Raw genomic sequence first — 20076 nt, 5'->3', positions numbered from 1 at the left:
CATGTTCCTGATAACTCATCAATATTTACCAATGATTTTAACGTAAACAGATGTGACAAAGTTATCGGAGCAATTTTTCTAAACATTTGTCCAAAATAAAAGAACCACAATTTACTGAAACATAAACATTAACATTAAAGGTCGCATATTATGTGACATATTATGCAGAAAATGTGTGCTGAAACAAGCCATTCTCAGATTTTCCCCTCGTGATGTCATGTGGGAAGTTAGCCCCGCCCCCAGGTTTGGTTGGCCCTCCCTGTTTGGAAGAAAGTTCCGCCCTCCTCTCCTGATCCTCTTTTCAGCTGCCAGCAAAATTCATTTCCTGAGAGGGGCGGGGTCAGGGGCGGAGTCAGACAGCTCAACAACATTTAAAGCCACAGACACAGAAACAGCTCGCTCTGAGCAGGGCTGAAACAGAGGGGGGTTTTAGACATGCAAAAATCCAGTACTGGAGTGTTTTCTGAGCATCAAACTTCACAGGCATGTTTTGAGGACCTCTGAGACCGATATAAACTTGACTTATAGGGGTTAAATATGCGACCTTTGAGATTTTACCTAGATGGTTGCTGTAATTTTCAAATCTGACAATGAAGAAACTATTTTTAAACTTCATTTACTGCTTGAATAACCCTCTCATAAATAATTCCCAAGGCATTCTGGGAGATTTGACAAAACATGCTGTCAACAAATCTCCATTTTAAGGGTCATGCACCCCTCACACTTCCCCCTACCCTTCCTTTCCAACAACAATCATTCCGGACACCCTACCCCTAGACAAGAATGTGAAAAATATCAGGATATCATTTAGAGCCAATCCCATTTCTACCCTTCCCCTTAGCCCCTCCCCTTCATCTGTCCCCTCTGCTGTTGATCGCCACACATTGCTGACAAACAGCTGCATCATCGGAGGTGACAATAAAGCTTCAACCATCTCATTCATACCGTGGATCTCCATGTTGATCTCTTCCATATATTTGAACATTTACATTTGTGCATCTCCTTTGTAGTCCATTGTGCCATTTCGCAAGTGAACGCAGTGCATAGTGGGAAATTAATCACACCTCTTGGTTTCAAGTGTGGTCCTGAAAAAACTTGGCCCTAGCCCTCGATTCAAAAGAGAATTGGGACACCCCTTCACCTGATGTTAATGTGCAAAACCAGGGGGAGGGGCTAAGATAAGGGCTAAGAGGGATTGTGTGTCCAGGTGTTGTCTTACCTTCAGGGTTGTATGCAGCTGTAGCAATCATGGCACAAGAGGCTGCAAAACAGGAACTGAAATAGGAAACGCAGTTCACACAGAGGGGTTTTAAAGTTATGGATAGTTAATATACAAGAATAATATGACCAAACGTTGTCAGATATAAAGTGCAGAAACAGCAGGACTGTGGTCGTACCTGCCAAGGAGCCTGAGCGGACGTGGCCCGTATTTGTCCATCAAGATGCCGAGCGGTAACGTGGCGGCGCTCAGGAGGAATGATCCGATGGTGAAGCCCAGATTTAACATCTCCTCTTGCTCGATACAGCTCCTCCACTGACCGCTCTCCATGTAGGTCACGTTAGCAGTGACATTCTCATGTTCTGGGAAAAACACACCAGGAGAGGCGACACTAACCGTGAAATACACTATTAAAGACTGTTATTCTTTCATACATGTGCAGGAGTGCATGTACAAAATGACTCACTAACATGCTGATGTGGCATGCAGCCCATTTGAGTGACATGTCGCTGGCGTTTGCATCATTTAGGTGGCTTGTAACAGAGCTATTTTCAGCCGGTACTCGTTGTTTGTGTGTGCTAGTTAATATGATGTCATATGTTGGAATATATTAGTGTATACACTTTTAAATGTGGACAAAATGCAGCGTATTTGTGTTACTTTAGCTCATTATTTTGAGGCTGTTTGAGTCTGAGAGGAAAGAAAGTCAATCTATCTTTTTAAGTATCAACTGCAGCCTCTCTCCAGTCTGAACCAAGGCATGGTCCATGTATACGCTATGGACTGAGCTACTGCTGCCCCCCAGACAGAATGGTTATGCTTGATATGTCACAGAATATAAGCTTTGAACGAAAAATCCAACTGTAAACTGTTAAAGAGAGTGAGCTTTTTAGCATGCTGGAGTGTGGATGATGAAGAGTGGAGCTGTGAAGATGTTCATCTTACCCACACAGAGGTGTGAGTAAAAGCCTTCATTCTTCAGCATGATGAGCAGAGAGCCCCATCCTAACAGAACAGCTGAACACAGCAGGTTCTCAATGATGGCTGTGATCGCCATCCACCACCTCCGCCTGTACGCCTGAGCCAAACTGGGAGCCATGATGCTGAGGAGAAACAACAGAAACACCAGATATTAGAGGACATTTGAGAGGAAACAATCATAACTAGCAACGTCTCCTGGACTTCTGAGTTCGGTTGTTTTTTGACCTTTATGTGTTATCACTGTTATTTATTATCTGATTTTATGATCATCTTTTAATCATCTTGAAAATACGAATCTACTTGCAAGTGCATCTAACTATTTAGACACATTTCTCCACTCTTGCTCTGCATTCAAGAGGAAGTCTCAGTTTAAAGGCATAAGGCAGTGATCATCGACTGGCATCCATCAGGCCCACCACAGCTTCCAATCTGGCCATTTTAAACATTGGCTTAATGTTTGGTCCATTTTACAGAAATCCAGCTGCAGTCATTATTAGTGAACTTGATGCATGATAAACACATACTCTTTATTCTATTCTTGATTAAAACTGCAGTTTTCTATGCCAACTTTCCACTTCAGGCACTTTGAGAGTTAAATTTTTCCTGCCAGAGAACCCCCAACAATAGACGGGTTTCCTGCAAGATTTTCCCACCAATAACAACGCAACATTTTAGCAACAAACCCAGTGAAGGACAACATGTCAGAAATTTGTAGCCAAAATACCGTAATGGCCTCCTAGTGGCAATCACAGTTTAGGCCAGGGGTTCACAAACTTTCAGCCCATGACCCCCAAAATAAAGGTGCCAGAGACCGGGGACCCCCACTGGACCTAAGGATGGTTGAACACAACCATGCACATTCAAGAATTAGTCACGTGGAGACAAGGCCACCCATTAGTAGGGAAAATGGGAGAGATTTCTGGGGTCCAGCCAAAGTGGGGGCAGCAAAATCCTGGTCCATTATAAAGTGAAGCTGTGGTATTTTCTATTTAACCTGAATAATAACCACTCTTATCAAAGAAACACATTTGAATTCATTTGTGTAGTAAGTAGCTCTCTTTGAAATGTAAATCCTTTTGATAAAAACAGAATTAAAAGATGTTAAAGATATCTAAAATGGGTTAATATGGCCAAAAAAGTGAAATTAAATTTTAAAAGTAGCAGAAGTGGGTTAGAAATGCCAAAAATTGGGTAGAAGTGTCATAAAATAACCAAAAATGGCAAAAATGGGTTAGAGTGGCTAAAATGGGCATATTACGAGGTGAAATGGGATTCAAAAATGGCTGAAATGGCATTAAAGTGGCAAAAAAATGGTGTAAATTAGGTAAATTGGGATGAAAATTGATCTAAACTGGCAAAAAAGGGTTAGCTGAGGCAGAAATACTGAGAAAGTGGCAAAAAATGGCTTTTCAAATTGTGAAATGTGGCTTAAAAAGTGGTAAAGAGGGGTTAATCATGGCAATAATGTTTCAACAGAGCCAACAATAGGCAGAGAGTGGCAAGATTTGGTTTAGAAATGGCAAAAACAGGCAGAAAGAAGTGGTGGAAATGGTTTAAAATGGACAAAAAATGGGTTTTAAGTAGCAAAAATGTGTTACAACTGGCAAAATTGGTGGGAAAAGGTGATAAATATGGATTAAAATTAGGCAAAATTGGTGTAAAGTAGCAACAGTGTGATTTAAAAATGTTCTTAGTTATTGTTTAAGGCATCTGGAGACCCCCTCTCAGTGTCTCGCAACCCCCAATGGGGTCCCGACCCCAAGGTTGAGAACTGCTGGTTTAGGCGATTGGGAATGATCTCCCCTCAAAAGGCAAAAATAACTTGCATTTTTAAGTAAATGAAAGAATTAAAAAATAAAATGTTAGTTGGACCAAAATGTATTTAATTTTAGTAAAATTGTGAAGTCTGGCCCTTTCAGTGTCTTCCAAGAAAAAGCTGGCCCTGGTCAAACGTTGGTGACCCCTGGCTCAGATTTGGAATTTTTATAGAGGAGCTACAGTTCTGTAAAAGTATGAAACAGTCCGTCTGCAGGATCTACGTCACAGCTTCATAAATAATCATCTTTAAAGTCTCGCTATAATTACCCAGCAGGTCAGAGATTAGTATTACGTCAGCCTGGGAGCTCTGAAAGACGAGACAGACCCCAGACGACCTCTACTGTAGAGATCAGGTGTCATGTACAGATCTAATGCACGTGCACACACGTGCACACACTTTCACACATGTGCACAAGCCAACACACAGATATATCAGGCCAATCAACAAATCAACAGAGACGGTGTTCTTCTCAGCTGAGTGAGTCAATATTTGATGGACGTATTTGGTGTGTGCCTCAGTGAGTGTGACTGGACTTGTGTGAAGCACATGTTTGCACACTGGACGTCCTGGAAATAGACGTGCTCTGTCTATGAGACACGCACAAGCACAGAAACGAATAGTGGCAAAGCTGTACCTGATGCACAGTCTTACTTTAAACACCCTGTATGCCAGATGACCGGTCCAGCCCTGGATAAACCACATCCGAGTCTCCCTGCAGTCCCAGTGATGTAGAATAAGTCCACCACTGCTCCTTAAAGTCTCATTTCACTCTAAAATCTCACAGACAGCTCAGTGGATGAGTCAGAAGCCATCTGAACCTTGTTTTGTCAAACATTAACCTTTTTGAATGTCCCCTTATTTTCTTCAAGCTCCATAATAAATTCCTTTTTCTGTGTTAAATCTACAATCTAGACGTCCGAACCACCTCAGCCGGTTCCTTTCAACATGAAGGAGCAGCGGCTCAACTCTTAGATCCTTCTGGCTGTCTGAGCTCCTCACCCTATCTCTGAGGCTGAGCCCAGACTCCCTCCTAAGGGATCTGAGACCATAGTCTCATTCTTTCAGTCATTACCCAGAGGTCATGACCTTAGGTGAGGGTTGATCAACCTGTAAATTGAAAGCTTTGCCTTTCTCAGCTCCCTTTTCACTGAACCAACCATCCAGGTGCCTGCTGGAGGTCCCTGGCTGAAAAGGCCAACAGAACCGCATCATCTGCAAACAGTAGAGATAAAATCCTGAGCTCCCCAAACTGGAAACCCTCCTCCCCCCGACTGCGCCCTGAGATTCCGTCTACGAAAACCACAAACAGAATCAGAGACAAGGGGCAGCCCTGTAGGAGGAAACACACACCGAAAATGTCCTTCCTGGTCGCCTCCTTGTGGAGGTCTTCCAGGCACGTCCAACTGGGAGGAGACCTGGGGCAGACCCAGGACTCTCTTGAGGAATTACATATCCCATCTGGCCTGGGAACGCCTCCCTCAGGAGGAACTGGAAAACGCTGGGGAGAGGGACGTCTGGGTTGACTTACTTCACGACCCCAAATAAGCAAAAGATTGAAATCTACAGTCAAGTTTCTTTTTTTCTTTCAAACTAAAGTGCAGGCTTACGTCCAAACAGGAGATCAGTTCCCCGTTGTTCAAGATGGAATAGAAAGCCAAAGTGAAAAGACAGCTTCAGTGGAAAACAGAGGAACTTCAAAATCCGACAAAAGGATAAAAGAAACTCTGAGATTAATTTCATTAGTTTGAAAGTCTAAATCTTGTACCTTTAACTTTATTTAAACAATCAAAAAAAAAAAAAAAAAATCATGAGCACAGATACAACAGTAGGGGGCGCTGCTCTGTGGGATCGCACACGTGCACATGCGCGGTAATATTTCTGATAAACCGGCTGACAGACGGAAGTGTCGCTGATGTTTACCATGTTTGTAAAGAAAAATGCGGCTTTGAGTTTAAATATTCTGATGACACATTTTTGTCCTCAAAAACAGATGAAATGTTTTTTTCACTGAGCTGTAACATTCTACTTAAGACACTGCAGTCATGAATTAATCTTTAAAAAAGATGAGAACATTTAAATTGACAGGAAATATTGCAACCATCACACTCCCACATTAGCATGAATTGCTGACTTCATGTTTTCTTTAAACCATCACCAACTTTTAGATAAAGATGTGAACCTCAGTCAGAATAAGAAAATAAAGAACTCTGATCCAGTGTGCTTTTCATTTAAGTCTTATAAAGATCACTAAAGAGAGAAGCAGACACCAAACTCAGCATGTCCTGAAGTCCACTTACTTTCTGACGACTTTATCTCTGCGTCTTTCTTTCTGTCTTTTGCTCTTCTTGTGTGTGAAGCTTGTGTGATCTCCTTCAGTGTGTATGTCAGCACATGTGCACTCTCTCTCTCTCTCTCTCTTTCTATGAACAGTTTGTCTATAAATGGAGCCGAGGACTCGCCCACCGGCCCCCCTGACCTTTCCACACACGTTCAGAAACACACCCTCATGACTGTACTTCACCTGAATAGGCTTGGTGGTTTGATATTCATCTATTTTTATCTGCTGATATTCTAATTTAACTTTAAATCAGTGGGGCTCAACCTTGCTCTACTCAGCAGCCACACTGACAACAAACATTTATGCAAGAGCCAAAACCCAACGATGTCCCGTTCCTCGTTAAAGAAGATTAATATTTCTAAATAAGATTAAAAGTTCAGATTTATTAGAGGATAAAAAGCATCGTGTTGAGATCACCAGGCTCTTTCCTAGATGAAACAACTGACAACCCTGTGATCTGACGAACTTTAATTGATATTTAGTAAATAAGCTCCTAACATGGAAAAGGAGTAGGGCTGAAGAAAGACTTAAGAGATTTAAATAAGATCTGAGATTAAATCAGGCATCTCAGATTAAAGCCAGAAATCTGAGATTAAAGTCAGGAATCTGAGATTAAAGTCAGGAATCTAAGATTAAAGTCAGGGATCTGAGATTAAAGCAGAAGATCTGAGATTAAAGCCAGGAATCTGAGATTAAAGTCAGGAATCTGAGATTAAAGTCAGGAATCTGAGATTAAAGCAGAAGATCTGAGATTAAATCAGGCATCTTGGATTAAAGTGAGAAATCTGAGATTAAAGCCAGGAGATCTGAGATTAAAGTCAGAACTGCTGTGACAGGCCTGTGAGCCGGTCAAAGCCTGCTGAAGACGGCTGCAGGAGTCCATCACTGACCATGAGTCCAGGCTGCAGCACCAGGACTGTCAGGAAACAAGAATGCTCTGAGGAATTTTCTTAAACTTTGCACAAATGTTCTCTCTGACTAGAAGATAAACCGATTAGATTATATGGGTCAGAGGTCATTATTTTATTCAAGTGCTCTATAAAACATGCCCTTACAGTGCCTCTAAAATGTGTTCATTGCCTTGACTGTTTTCAATCATTGTCAACATAAACTGTCTTTAAAGAAAAAAGGTCATATAAAATAAGTATTTTCCTCTTCAATTCAGCTCTTAGTGCAGTCATCCTGGCTGCAGTCACAGTCTGTGTGGACAGTCTTAATCCAGATGTGCACATTTACTCCATTCTTCGCTGCTAAACTGCTCAAGCTCTGCCAGGTTGCATGGAGATCAGGTGTGAAAAGCCCTTTTCAGCCACAAATCCTCTATAGGATTGAGGTCTGGTCTTTGACTCGGCCACTCCAGAACATTCTCCTTGTTGTCTTCAAACCATTTGTGTAGCTCTCTCTGTATGCCTCAGGTCGTTGTCTTACTGAAAAATAAATCTTCTCCCAAGTTGTAGTTCTCTTTCATATTGAATAAGATTGTCCTCCAGGATTTTTCTATAATTTTGATTCACCTTCTACCTTTACAAGCCTTCTAGGACCAGCTTTGAGAAGCATCCCCGCGGCATGATGCTGCCACCACCGTGCTTCTCATCAGACCAAAGAACTTTCTTCCTCTTGACCGTGGAGTCTCCCACAGTCCTTCTGGGGAACTCTAGCCCAGATTGAATCTGAGTTTTATCTTCTCCACTGTCCCATAAAGCTCTGACTGGTGAAGAACCCAGCCAGCAGTTGTGAGTCTCTCCCATCTCAGCTGCTGAAGCTTGGAACTTCTTCAGAGTAGTCGTAGGTGTCTTGGTGGACTCTCTCACTAGTTCTTCTTGAGGACGGTCTAATCAAGGCAGATTTACACATGTGACATATTAACTGAACTCCGGTGGATGTTCAGAGCCTCAGAAATGTTTCTGTCTCCATCCCCTGTCTTAAACTTGTCACTAACATTTTCTCTGAGTTCCTTGAAGTGTTCTTTGTCTTCATGGTGTAATGGCAGCCAGAAAACTGATTTTAACAGTGACTGGACCGTCCAGATACAGGTGTCTTTATAATAAATAACTAGGGACACATTCACTGCACTTGGGTGATGGAGGTGATCCTCATTTCTCTAACTGTGAGGCTTCTAAGCCCTGGACCTCTGTTGAATCAGTTCAGTCACTTTAAAGGGGGTGAATATTGATGCAGTCTCTTATTTTACATTGCCTATTCTTATATACTTGACATTAGCTTGTAGAAATCAATTTTCACTTTAACCTTAAAGATTTTTTCTATTTTTTTTTGGTCAAAAAAGCCATGAATTAAAAAAATAATAATAAAAAAGAAAAACATCCAAAGCGGTTGGTACTTTTTAGGCACTCTACACCATTAAAGAAATCAGATTTGAATAGCACTCCCACACCACCTACCCGAGCCCTTTTCCTGAGTGACTGATGGACTTTAACAGTCCGGTGAGTGTGTAGTTTACAGCAGCGGTTCTCAACCTTTTCAGCCCGCAACCCCCAAAATAAAGGTTGCAGAGACTGGGGACCCCCACTGGACCTGAAGGTGGTTGAACAGCCAGGAACATTCACAAACATTCATGTGGAGACAAGGCTGTCCAGAAGGAGTTATAAAGGGGGAGGTTTCTGGGACCCAGCCAAACTGGGGGCCATGGAGGTCAGCAAAACCATGGTCCACTGTGAAGTTCAGCTGTGAAAACCATATTTTATATTTGACCTGAATGAAAACCACTCTTACCAACAAACAAAGAGCTTTATTTATTCATTTAGCCTTCTTTTGATGAAAAAACTTTTGTAAAAAACATCATTTAAATGGGTTAAAAATGGCTAACATTTGTTTATAATGGCTAAAAATGTAAAACAATAAAAGTAGTGAAATCAGATTTTTAAAGAACATAAATGGGTTAAAAGTGGCCAAAAATTTATGAAAGTGGAAAAAAATGACCAAAATATGGGTTAAAGTGGCAAAAACAAGCACAAAAAGTGGTAAAAGGCTATTAAAAAGTGGTTGAAATGGCTATGAAGTGAAAAAAACGGTGGAATTCGATGAAAAATTGATATAAACAGGCAAAAATGGGTTAACTGTGGTAAAAATTGGCAAAAGGATTGAAAAAAAAACAGTTGATAGAGGCAATAATGGGTCTACAGAGGCACAAATGGGCAGAAAGTGGCAAGAATTGGTTTAAAAGTGACAAAAACAGGCAGAAAAAAGTGATGGAAAGGGTTTCAAATTGACAAAAAAAATGGGTTTTAAGTGGAAAAAATGTGCTACAGTTGGCAAAATTGGTGGGAAAAAGTGATGAAAAAGGGTTAACATTTGGTAAAACTGGTGTAAATAGACAACAGCATAAGTAAAAAAAAATTGTTTTAGTATTTTTTTAAGGCATCTGGCGACCCCCTCTCATTGTCTCCTGACCCCAAGGCCGAGAAACGCTGGATGACAGAGGCATAAACCCACCAGATCGGTCTATTTCAGTCTCATGTAGAAGTTAACAGAGCCACAGCCAGTCCTGAAGAAGCCCCATGGGGCTACTACTCCAGTCTTTAACAGGTTGGTTTGTGCCAGGGGACATGAGGCCGTTTCCTGCTCTCTGGCTCCACCGTGTGGTCACATTCAATACTGCACTTCAAGAAACAAACATTTATGCTCTAAATCAGGGGTCGTCAAGTACGTTTGCACAAGGGACAGAATTAGTCTAGACAGAAACTCTGGGGGCCGGACTTCGAAGTACACAAACATTAAATAAATATTTTGGTCTGGCTAACAAATTATCATAATAGTGTTTGTATTTTCTTTCAAATCACAGGACATTTTTAGGCATTACCAGTGAGATCTATCCCTATTATGCAGCAGACCACAAGGAGACAGGCCTGACAACAGAATAAACTGGGCCCCTGAAAATTCCTAGAGTGGCTCCTCCACAGTTGTGATTTAATACCAGTATTAACCCATTTTAACCCTTTTTGCCTCTTTAACAATTTTAGCCATTCTTTAATCCTTTTAAAACACTTTTCCTGCATGTTTTATACACTTTGTGTCGCTCTTATCCATTTCTTCCACTTTTTCATTACGTTTTTTAAAAATATTTGCAACTTCTAACCAACTTTTTCCCACTCTTCACCCATTTTTTGCTACTCTTTCACCCCTTTTGCAACTTTCCTGCCAATTATTTCCCATGTGTGCCACTCTTGAACCCCTTTCACTCATCTGACAGGCTATTTTCAACTGTATTTTAGCCACTTTTAACCAATTTTTGATAGTTTTTGCCCCTTTTTGCTTCCTTAACCCAATTTTTTGCCATTCTTTAACCCTTTAAACCACTTTCCCTGCATGTTTAATCGCCTTTGTGCCCCTCTTTTATCCATTTTGCCACTTTTCTTATATTTTTGACACTTTAATCCATTTTCATCACTTGTTTTAACTATTTTTGTAATTTGTAACCAATTTATAACACTTTTTGCCCATTTTTCCCTCTTTAACCAATTTTTGCCACATTTGAACCTCTTTTTACCATTTTATCTGATCATTTTTGCAGCACTTCTGCCAACCTTAACCCTAATTTTAAATATCTACTAATTTTGACAGTAAATTTCTGTAAAACAGATCAAATGTTAAGTCTTAAACTATTTCAATATGCATTGTTTGTGGGATGGATTTAACAGCTGCAGACATTTAAAGCTGAAGGATACTCTTAAAACCACAACATCTTTTCTGAATTTAATGATCTTTCAGGGGCCGGGCAGAAAGCTTCAGGGGGCCTGATATGGCCCCCGGGCCGCCAGTTGATAATCAATGCTTTAAATCATGTCATAAACACAAGTTTTATTTGTGCCGTAAAACAATGAATCTGTTAAAAATAAGCTAAATAAATATGGTGTTAGGAAAATGTTTTTATACTAAAAAGAAAATCTCCACTCAATATTTATCTATTTGTTGGATTAATGAAGAAATTAAAAGTATTTAAAAATTGATATACTGGTCTATTTATTTATTTCCAATGTGTTTATATATTTGAATACATTTAATTTTTAATGTAATTTATTTTTTGTCCTTTATTGACAAAATAAATATTTTTTAATGACTAAGCTTGGTGAGTTGTCCTGATGTAATTTTAAATGTTTTAACAATAATAAACTGATTTTAAAAATAATATTAATAAATGAAAAAAACATGTTGAGAAAGAAAAATAATGCTTTTAAATACATTTTAGAAAAGAATGAACAAAAGCTTTGATAGAGATTTAAATTCAATTTAACTGTTAGTTAAATATTTTACATAACTAATGTTTAAATCGTCTGTTATAACAGAACCTAACCTTGTTTTGATCATGATCACAGAGTGAACATATTCAGATTTAGGGAGGCAAACATCTAAAGTGAGATCTACAGCACCAATTATAAACGTAAAACAAAAAGTAAGGCAATTTGTGTTTGGTAGATTATTTCTTTGTTGTAACAATGCTTCTTGGTAATAAGTCTTATACTGTTGGAAAGCCTGTTTATTTCCCTTTTAAATGATGCCACATTTATAAGGATCATGCATTTGTGGGATGAGCAGCAGAGCTGAGTATGTGGGTTGCGCCCATGAAAAATGTGCCAAATCTTCTCCGCCAATGCCAAACAGCTGACTCTGCCATTGACTCTTGTTTGGTGTTTGGTGGATTGGATGATTGAAGTTTAGGAAACAAGACATATTGACAATTTAACAATTTATTCATTTAACAAACAGGAGCCTCAGTAGCGTGTGGAAGAACCAATCACAGCCACAACAGCCTGGCTCCTCCTCCTCATGCTGGTCACCAGCCTGGTCTCACACTGCTGTGGGATGGCATCCCATTCTTCAACCAGCATTTGTCACCAGTCAGCCAACGTGGTTGTGTTGGTCACTCTGGGATCAACAGCACGCCCAAGCTGATCCCACAAGTGTTCAGTGGGGTTAAAGGTCAGGACTGCTGGCAGGACATTCCATCCTCTCCACTCCCAGATTGTGGAGGTAGTCTCTGATAAACCCCGCTCTGTGGGGGCGAGTGTTGTCATCTTGGAGGATAGAGTTCTTGCTGACAGGGTGAGAAAGCAGTATTCTTGGGGTGTTGTCTTCTTCGCGGCCTGTCTCTGACATTTCCCATTATATGGAGCTTGGCCTTCAGTGTGGAGATGGTTCTAGGGTTCACTCCAAACAATGCAGCAGCTTGGTTTTACAGAACACCAGCTTGAAGTTTCCCAACCGACGGGCCCTATCCAGATCAGTCAAACGGGGCATGCCGATTCTTGAAGCAGACATCTACTGACCACTGTAGCAGGGCCCACGCTCACAGCACCTGGGGGTACCAGAAGCTCAAAACAAGAGTCAATAGCAACAGCAAAATCAGCTGTTTGGCATTGGCAGAGAAGATTTGGCACATTTTTCATGGGTGCAACCCACATACTCAGCTCTGCTGCTCATCCCACAAATGCATGATCCTTAAATTATTTAAAAGGGTAATAAACAGGCTTTCCAACGGTATAAGATTTATTACCAAGAAGCATTGTTACAACAAAGAAATAATCTACCAAACACAAATTTCCTTACTTTTTTGTAAGTTTATCTTGTTTTTAGATTCACAGTTCTGTGAAAAAGTCGTCCCCTTCATGATTTCTTCCTTTTCTCATGTTCGTCCACAGTGTTGTTGTGCCTCATTGTTAAATATGTAGCTAAGTCCAGCAGTGTTTATAAAGAAAAAACAAGATTTTAATATGAAAAAATCTCTAGTATAAACACTTCAATCCCCTAAAATTTGGATATACTGATACTAAGAAATTAAAGCAATCTCTAAGGGAAGTTTGATGAGGTAAAAACGAGCAGGTCACACTTTAAATTAGAACCAATTCATATTTATTGTTGTTTCATCCTGTAACATCGTTTCCATGACAACAAAAAACCCTCCTCAACAGTAAAATAAACAATAAAAATATTTAAATAAATATAAAAGCCTCCCATTCAAATGTAGTGTAAATATTTTTGAAGGGAAGGAGGTGGGCATAAAGAATAAAAGAATGGAAATCTATTTTGACAACCTAAAACCAAATATACTTCTCTTTGAACCCATTTAAATCATTGTAACATGCTAACAATAAGTCAATATTAACAATAAAAATAATGTCAAGATGAAGCGTGTAAACAAAATGGGTATGTCACGTTTTAAAATGGTCAGCCAAAAAAATCAAATATAAATAAATAATGAAAAATAAATACTAGGAGCATTTACAGATCGTCGTCCTCATGTGATTTTTCAAAACCAAAAACATCTTTTAACAAATGTAGATTCCCTTTGAGCTGGTTAAATGTGAGGAACATTTAAGACCAAAAGAATTCTGCAAAAAAGAAACAAATTAAACAAAGAAGAGGCAAAAAAGTGGTCAGCAAAGAAAAAATCTCTATGGGTAGGATTATTCACACAGAGGAGAAAAGCTTCAAAATAAAAGAAAATAAATAAATAAAAAAGATGCCAGATCAGGTTAGTCAGTCCAACATGAGCCAGAAACATGAACATGGTCCTAAATTAAAGCACCAGATTCATGTTTTCTTTAAGTGCCATGACAGGCCGACGACCTGCAATAAAAAAAATAAAACAAAAAACGCTTTACTGGAACATCAGGAGCTGGTCACCTTACTGGTCCCGGGACAACCTGCCAAATCCTTTGGATGATTTGTGGGTGCTGCAGCTTTGGAGTAGATGCAGTGTCGACTTTTCTGGTGCATTCAGTGTAAATCTGATCCTACAATTCCATCATATTTCAGTCCAGACACAGAGATAAAACTGGTTTTATTTACACCCGGCTGGTGCAATCAACTCCTGATGTTTTGAGAAAATAAAAAAAAAAAAAAAAAAAAAAAAATCTCCAGATAAAAACATAAAACAACAGATTTAAGATGATCTGAATAAAGAAATAATCACTATAAAATAAAATCCCTTCAGTGGTAAACATGTCGCATCACAGGAGAAAATGTCAGACAGGCCTCTGATTCATCAAAAACAAAACAAACAATAAAACAGATTCCATCATAGCCGCATCCTGCTCAGTGTGGAGCTGCAGAGATACTCACACTTCTGTTTAACACACTGAAATCCTGCGTCTGAAGAGCACAGATAAGGATGAGTTAAAGAATAAAGAACCAGTACAGAATATTTAAAAACATCAAGTAACAAAAGCATAAAAATCCAAACATGAAGCAGAACATTTTTAGATACTGACTACCTAAACAACTGCTCATCCTTAACTATGAACTAAAAAATCAAGAGTTTTAGTCGGAATGAACGGATTTGTTCATCCTGGTGTGAAGGCTTAAAGAGGAAGTCCTGTTTTTAAAACTAAATGACAAATTTAGAGGGGGTTAAAAATGTAAAAAGTACCAAAGTTTCACAGTAGCATGAATACATTTCTTCATCCTGCAGCAATGAAACTGACCCTCAAGGCTTAGCCATGATTTCTACATGACCAGATCAAAGTGTGTCCACTAAAAGTTGTTGTTTTTGCACTTTCAGGAGTTTTCATGAGATCTGGAGTAGTCAGCTGGTGGGAAAAAGCAGCCAGTAGGGGGGTCTGAAATGTTGCCCTCTCTGGTTCAATCGGCCAGTCGTTCTCAAATGGTGTGGCAAGGCACACTAGTGTGCCTTAAGGCAAGTCTAGGTGTGCCGTGGGAATTTGTACCATATGTTATTACTACAACTTTATGGCAAGAACTGTAACCAGGCCTGCCCACAGATCTGGACCCCTGTAAAAACCTCAGAGAATGGGAGCTCCCCAGTTGGAATTTGTTGATATCAGTGTATGTGTGTTGGATCAGTAGCACTGGAGCTAGCATCCTGGCTAACAGTTACCTCAGAGAGCGTAACTCAAGAGCAGAAAAGCATGGCAAGCCATTATTGGGTTGAACTGGTGTAAAAGTTATTAATTTGTGCTATTTTTAACCAAGTTATACAATTTTTCTACCCATTTTTGCCACTTCTTTTGACTGCTTTTTTTGCAGCTTCTTATTACTACTTTTGACCCATTTTTGCAACTTTTTTGGAACTTTTGACCACAATTAACCCATTTTTGCTACCTTTTTGCCACTTTTCTGCCACAGTTTTGCTATTGTTTAGCCATTTTTTGCCATTTTCTCCCATCCCTTTTAACCCCTTTTTAACACCTTGTCGATACTTTAACCCTTTTTGCCACTTTTCTGCCACTTGTGATCTATTTTGCCATCTTTTTGCCACTTTTGCCTTTGACCACTTTTTCCCCCCACTTTTGCCCATTTTTCTTATCACTTCTATCCCATTTTTACCACCTTCTTACACGGTTAATCCTTTTGGCCAATTATAACCCATTTTTCCCACTATTTTGACACTTCAACGAGTTGTGGCCCATTTCAACCCATTGGTTGGCCACTTTTTACCAATTTTTGCCCATTTCTGACTTTGTTTAGCCACTTTTTGCCCAATGTTGCCATGTTTTTTTCATCACCTTTATCCAATTTTTGCCACCTTTTGCCCACTTTTGCCATCTCCTTCACCTTGACTGTAACATTATTTAAAAAGTTTATTTTGTATCGGTTTAAATATGGTGTGCCTTGAGATTTTGACTTAACCTTAGGTGTGCCATGGGCGAAAAAAGTTTGAAAACCACTGCAATAGACAACAGTGAGGAAAAAATAAGAAGGCATCCACATTATTTCCTTATATCTGTGAAATCTTTCAACAACAATTTGTGGTGGGAATTCATTTTTTAAAAGGATAAAAGACTTATGACGAATTATGAAGAAATGTTACAAATCATGAGTGGATTTGCAGACGGTGTCACGTCTTAGCAAAGAACTCCAGATGGGGGCAGGAAGTGGTTTCTGCATAGACAGTGCTATCTAAATTAAAAGAAAAAAATCTTGAATTGCATTTGAGTCCTGAAAGTACAGGAGAAAAAATATTTAAAGTCACAGAGCAACAGGAGCACACCTGGCTGCAATAAGATGTCTGTCTGGCTTATGGAAAGCCCTGGCACTTTTAGTGTACAAACGTTGTCAAGCATATTTACCACCCAGGATTATGTTTCAACGTTTCCAGCTTGTTTTGGAGCTGCAGGATGAAGAAATGTTTCTTGCAGGGCAGTGTGAAAGTAAAAAGGAGACAATGAAGGATGCTCAAACATAAATCGGAGTTTCAATGCTGTGATGAACTCCAAACTTTGGACATGTGAACCTTTTTAACCAGCTCATGCTTTAACCTCGGTACTCCTCAGGACAATAACGTGTATCTGGACACTCACACAGAGAGACCTGGGCTGATGGTGGTTGTTACAAAGTGGCGTGCGTTGACATGCATTCTAACAGTCCATCCTCGCAGGTTTAAATGTTAGTTTACATATCTACAGGGAAGCTCCAACATGAAGGTGATTCTTTACAGCACGAGGTTAGCTGCAGTGGGATTTTCTGTACATGTACATGTCACTGAGCTTGTCTTATTACTGGTGAATTATTGTGTGGATGTACAGTCGGTTTGGGTGTTATGTGCGTGTTTTTCTGGGCACACGTCTCTCCTTCCATAACACACTCCTTTTTTTAACCAGACAGTTTAACTAGAGAAGGTGCTACGTGTAGCATTTTTTCTTTACTGTCCTCCACACACCAGCGGTTATAGAGTTAATATGACACCATCAAACATCTGTGACTGTGGTGCAACTACAGCTCGGTTTAAGCCCAGCTAAGACGAGTTAAACAGACAACTGGTAGCAAGTAGCAGCTCTGCAAGGTTCTGGGAGCCTGTCAGCTCACACTGCTGCAAATGGAGGAGGCAGTGCATCCTATGAGACAACGAATGAATATAACTGTCACTGAAGATGCATTAAGCATTGTTTTAACATCAGTATCAGCTGATAAAAACCATGTTGATAGACATCAGCCAACTGCAGATATTGTGGCAGGATAAGATGCCAGTAACCAGTGCCCTGTCCAATCAATGCCATGCTGGTATGCGTAACAGCTGAATCATACTTTACTGGGTAGAAGAAGGGACCTTGAAGCCCAGTTCAGACCAAAGATGTGCAGCGAGATGGGTAGAGTTGCAACTCACAACTGCTTGCAATGTTCTAAAAACCTACCAGTTCACACTGCTGCAACTGAAGGAGACACTGCATCGTTTTCATAGCATTTACTGTTTATTTTTTCCTGCATATCATCAGACTGAATGATTCCTTCTCATCTGTAAGTCATTTGTCATCAATATCTTAGCATGGCAGCACAATTTCACAGCAATTATAATCAGAAAACTGCTTTGCAAGCCCAGTCTTGTCATAACCAAGATATCTGCTCCCTGCTCATACAGCGCCACGCTTCCTGCTTACATGTGCAGCTTATGGGGAGGAGTGTTAACAGGCTGAAGTTCCCGTATGAAAAGTAAAAAATAATACACGCAATTATTTCTAAAATTTACACTGGGATTTTATCTTACAAAATACTCTACTTGGAACAAATATGTGAAGCCCCGCCTAGCAAAATCCGAATAATCAATGGAATAATCATTGGATTAATTGATGAATCGGTGTGTGTGTGTGAGACAACAATAATCATCATCCGATTCATCGATGATTGAAATAATCGTTTGTTGCAGCCCTACCTATTTCACATGCATCTGCATTCAACACTGAAATAAGCTGTTTACAATCTGACAAACTGAATTGTAGGCAACATTTTCAGACCACTTGGTTCAAGCTGCCACTGTCTTGTCACATCACAAAATTTTGGTCTGAAGTGGGCTTTATACAAAATAAGTTACAAGGTAAACTTTGGTATTTGCAAGAGGCTATATTGTTATTTTAAACTAGGGATGTTCCTAGGTGACTAATTTCACAAACAATTCAACACAAATTAGAATTGTGTTCAGCTGACTTGGCTAAAGTCAAGTAACACATCCTGTAAACCAACTTCATTTGTACCTGTGCAAAGTTGATTTATGGAATGTGGCTAACGTGAGCAGTGCTAAAACGTCAAGCCTCCGAAGATCCCTACAGGTTAGCGTCCATGTTTCTCTGATGAATATTATCCTTAAGTACTTTAGTTATATAGACCTAGAACCTCACACAGCCTACTTACAACTGTTCCCATTTTGTAGATCAAAATAGTGCTGAACTGCTCTGATCCCATGAGATGCTATGGTGCTAACAGATCATTGTGTTCACAGTGGATTAAAGAGCATTGTGACAGTATGGCAGCTATTAAGAACAGATGCAGTGGCTACTAGTGGCAGCAGCTTAAAGTTTAGACAGACTAGGGATCTGCACATAGAGATGGGCCATAATTTCCACAGTCAATGCATCTCTATTTGTAGTTCTAAATAAGGACAGTGATAGTAGGTTACAATTCTGCAGAAACATAAAAAAGAGGGTTCAGACTTTGGAGCCGATAATGGGTGCTGCAACAAATACCCAGGGGAGTTATGCCTATTACTGGTGAGAGCTTGAAGCAGCAGACATCCCATTTTTGGCCAATTTCTCCCACTTATTCCCAGAGCATTTCTGTCATTTACAGGAATTGGTGTCACCTCTAAAAACAGAGCAAACACAGCTGTCAAGGCTGTATTTCAGTTAGGGAGAGGCTGATGATGACAGGGTGCTGTTCGCTGTTAAAATGCATGATGTGAATTTGTTCCTTAAACCAGCTGAAGGCGACTTGACATACTGAACTGCAGGCAACACTGTCAGCTTGCCTGATATAACGGCTAAGATCACAAAGCTGCAACTGTCTCCTGCTAGCTGCTAAAACAGTCTTATTGCATTCTGAGTCTTTGGTCTAAACTGGGCTTAAAAATGCATGCACAGCCCAGAACAGCTGGGTCACATGCTAATGCAGGAATAAAGAGAACAACATACAAATATTAGTATCATATTACTTTACCTGTCTGAGGTTGCTCTGCTGTTCAGATGTTTTCTTAAATAAACTGACAGGATAGAGACGGACTTCATCTAAAGATAATCTAGAAAGGCGGTCATTTGCACTGCACAGATTGACTTTGAGAAATGGGGTGTATTTCCCCTCCCCACAAACAAAAGTGAACTGCAGGCAGCATGAAAACTTCATGGGCATGTCAGTGTCTGAATGTGAAACAGATCTTAAGACAAAGCAGATGGGAGCAAATGATGAAGATTTTGGAGCTAGTGAACCATCATCAGTGAATCAGACCTGGAGAGAACTTTCACATTAAAATGAGAGTTGATTCTGACTTTGACAGAGACCTTCTGCTACATGTAGCACCTTCTCTTTCAAAAGAAAACCTTTTTTGTATTAAGATTGTCTGTTGTTAGACTTCTCTTTCCTCACCTCTGACATTCTTGCTTTGTAGCAAAGTGTACCTCATCTTTGTTCGCCTCTCAACTCCCCTATTCAGTCATTACTACATCCCACAATCCTCTGCTTTTTGGTCCCTTCCTTTTGTTCTCTGCCTCCCCAACAATCCACCGGTCCGCTCTGTCCTCCCGTCACTCCCAGAAGATGTTGGTGATGTCAGAGTCCAGGCTGAAGATCCAGATCACCACCGGTGCGGAGATCAGGACGAATGACCACGACACACCTTTCAATGACTGACGCAGCCTTGTCATCACCACACCAGCCAATCCTGCGTTTGCCCTCGTCCTCTGAAGCTCCTCCTCCTCCTCTTCCAAAGACTTTTGGAGAAGATTGTAAACAAACAAATAAAATTTAGAAAACTCTTATAATACC

The 20076-nt window shown here is 40.0% G+C and overlaps 2 protein-coding genes across 2 annotated transcripts in view; both read right to left on the bottom strand.

Moving 5' to 3' along the window:
* slc43a1b (solute carrier family 43 member 1b) overlaps positions 1-6422 on the bottom strand; it is a 29652-nt gene extending 23230 nt beyond the window's left edge. The window contains exons 1-4 of the mRNA XM_041784413.1: positions 6317-6422; positions 2165-2322; positions 1398-1581; positions 1220-1275 (exon numbers count right to left, since the gene is read on the bottom strand). Of these exons, the coding sequence (XP_041640347.1) occupies positions 1220-1275; positions 1398-1581; positions 2165-2318 (394 nt within the window). The 5' untranslated portion in view covers positions 2319-2322; positions 6317-6422. The remainder of the gene's footprint in view (positions 1-1219; positions 1276-1397; positions 1582-2164; positions 2323-6316) is intronic.
* Positions 6423-15889: 9467 nt separating this feature from the next.
* The window catches only part of si:dkey-28b4.8 (sarcoplasmic/endoplasmic reticulum calcium ATPase 2), a 48065-nt gene continuing 43878 nt past the window's right edge, over positions 15890-20076 (bottom strand). The window contains exon 24 of the mRNA XM_041785000.1: positions 15890-20021. Within this exon, the coding sequence (XP_041640934.1) occupies positions 19836-20021 (186 nt within the window). The 3' untranslated portion in view covers positions 15890-19835. The remainder of the gene's footprint in view (positions 20022-20076) is intronic.

The sequence above is a fragment of the Cheilinus undulatus genome, linkage group 4 (assembly GCF_018320785.1).
Source record: "Cheilinus undulatus linkage group 4, ASM1832078v1, whole genome shotgun sequence".
NCBI classification, from domain to species: Eukaryota; Metazoa; Chordata; class Actinopteri; order Labriformes; family Labridae; genus Cheilinus; species Cheilinus undulatus.
This window is presented reverse-complemented; position numbering and strand designations above follow the sequence as displayed.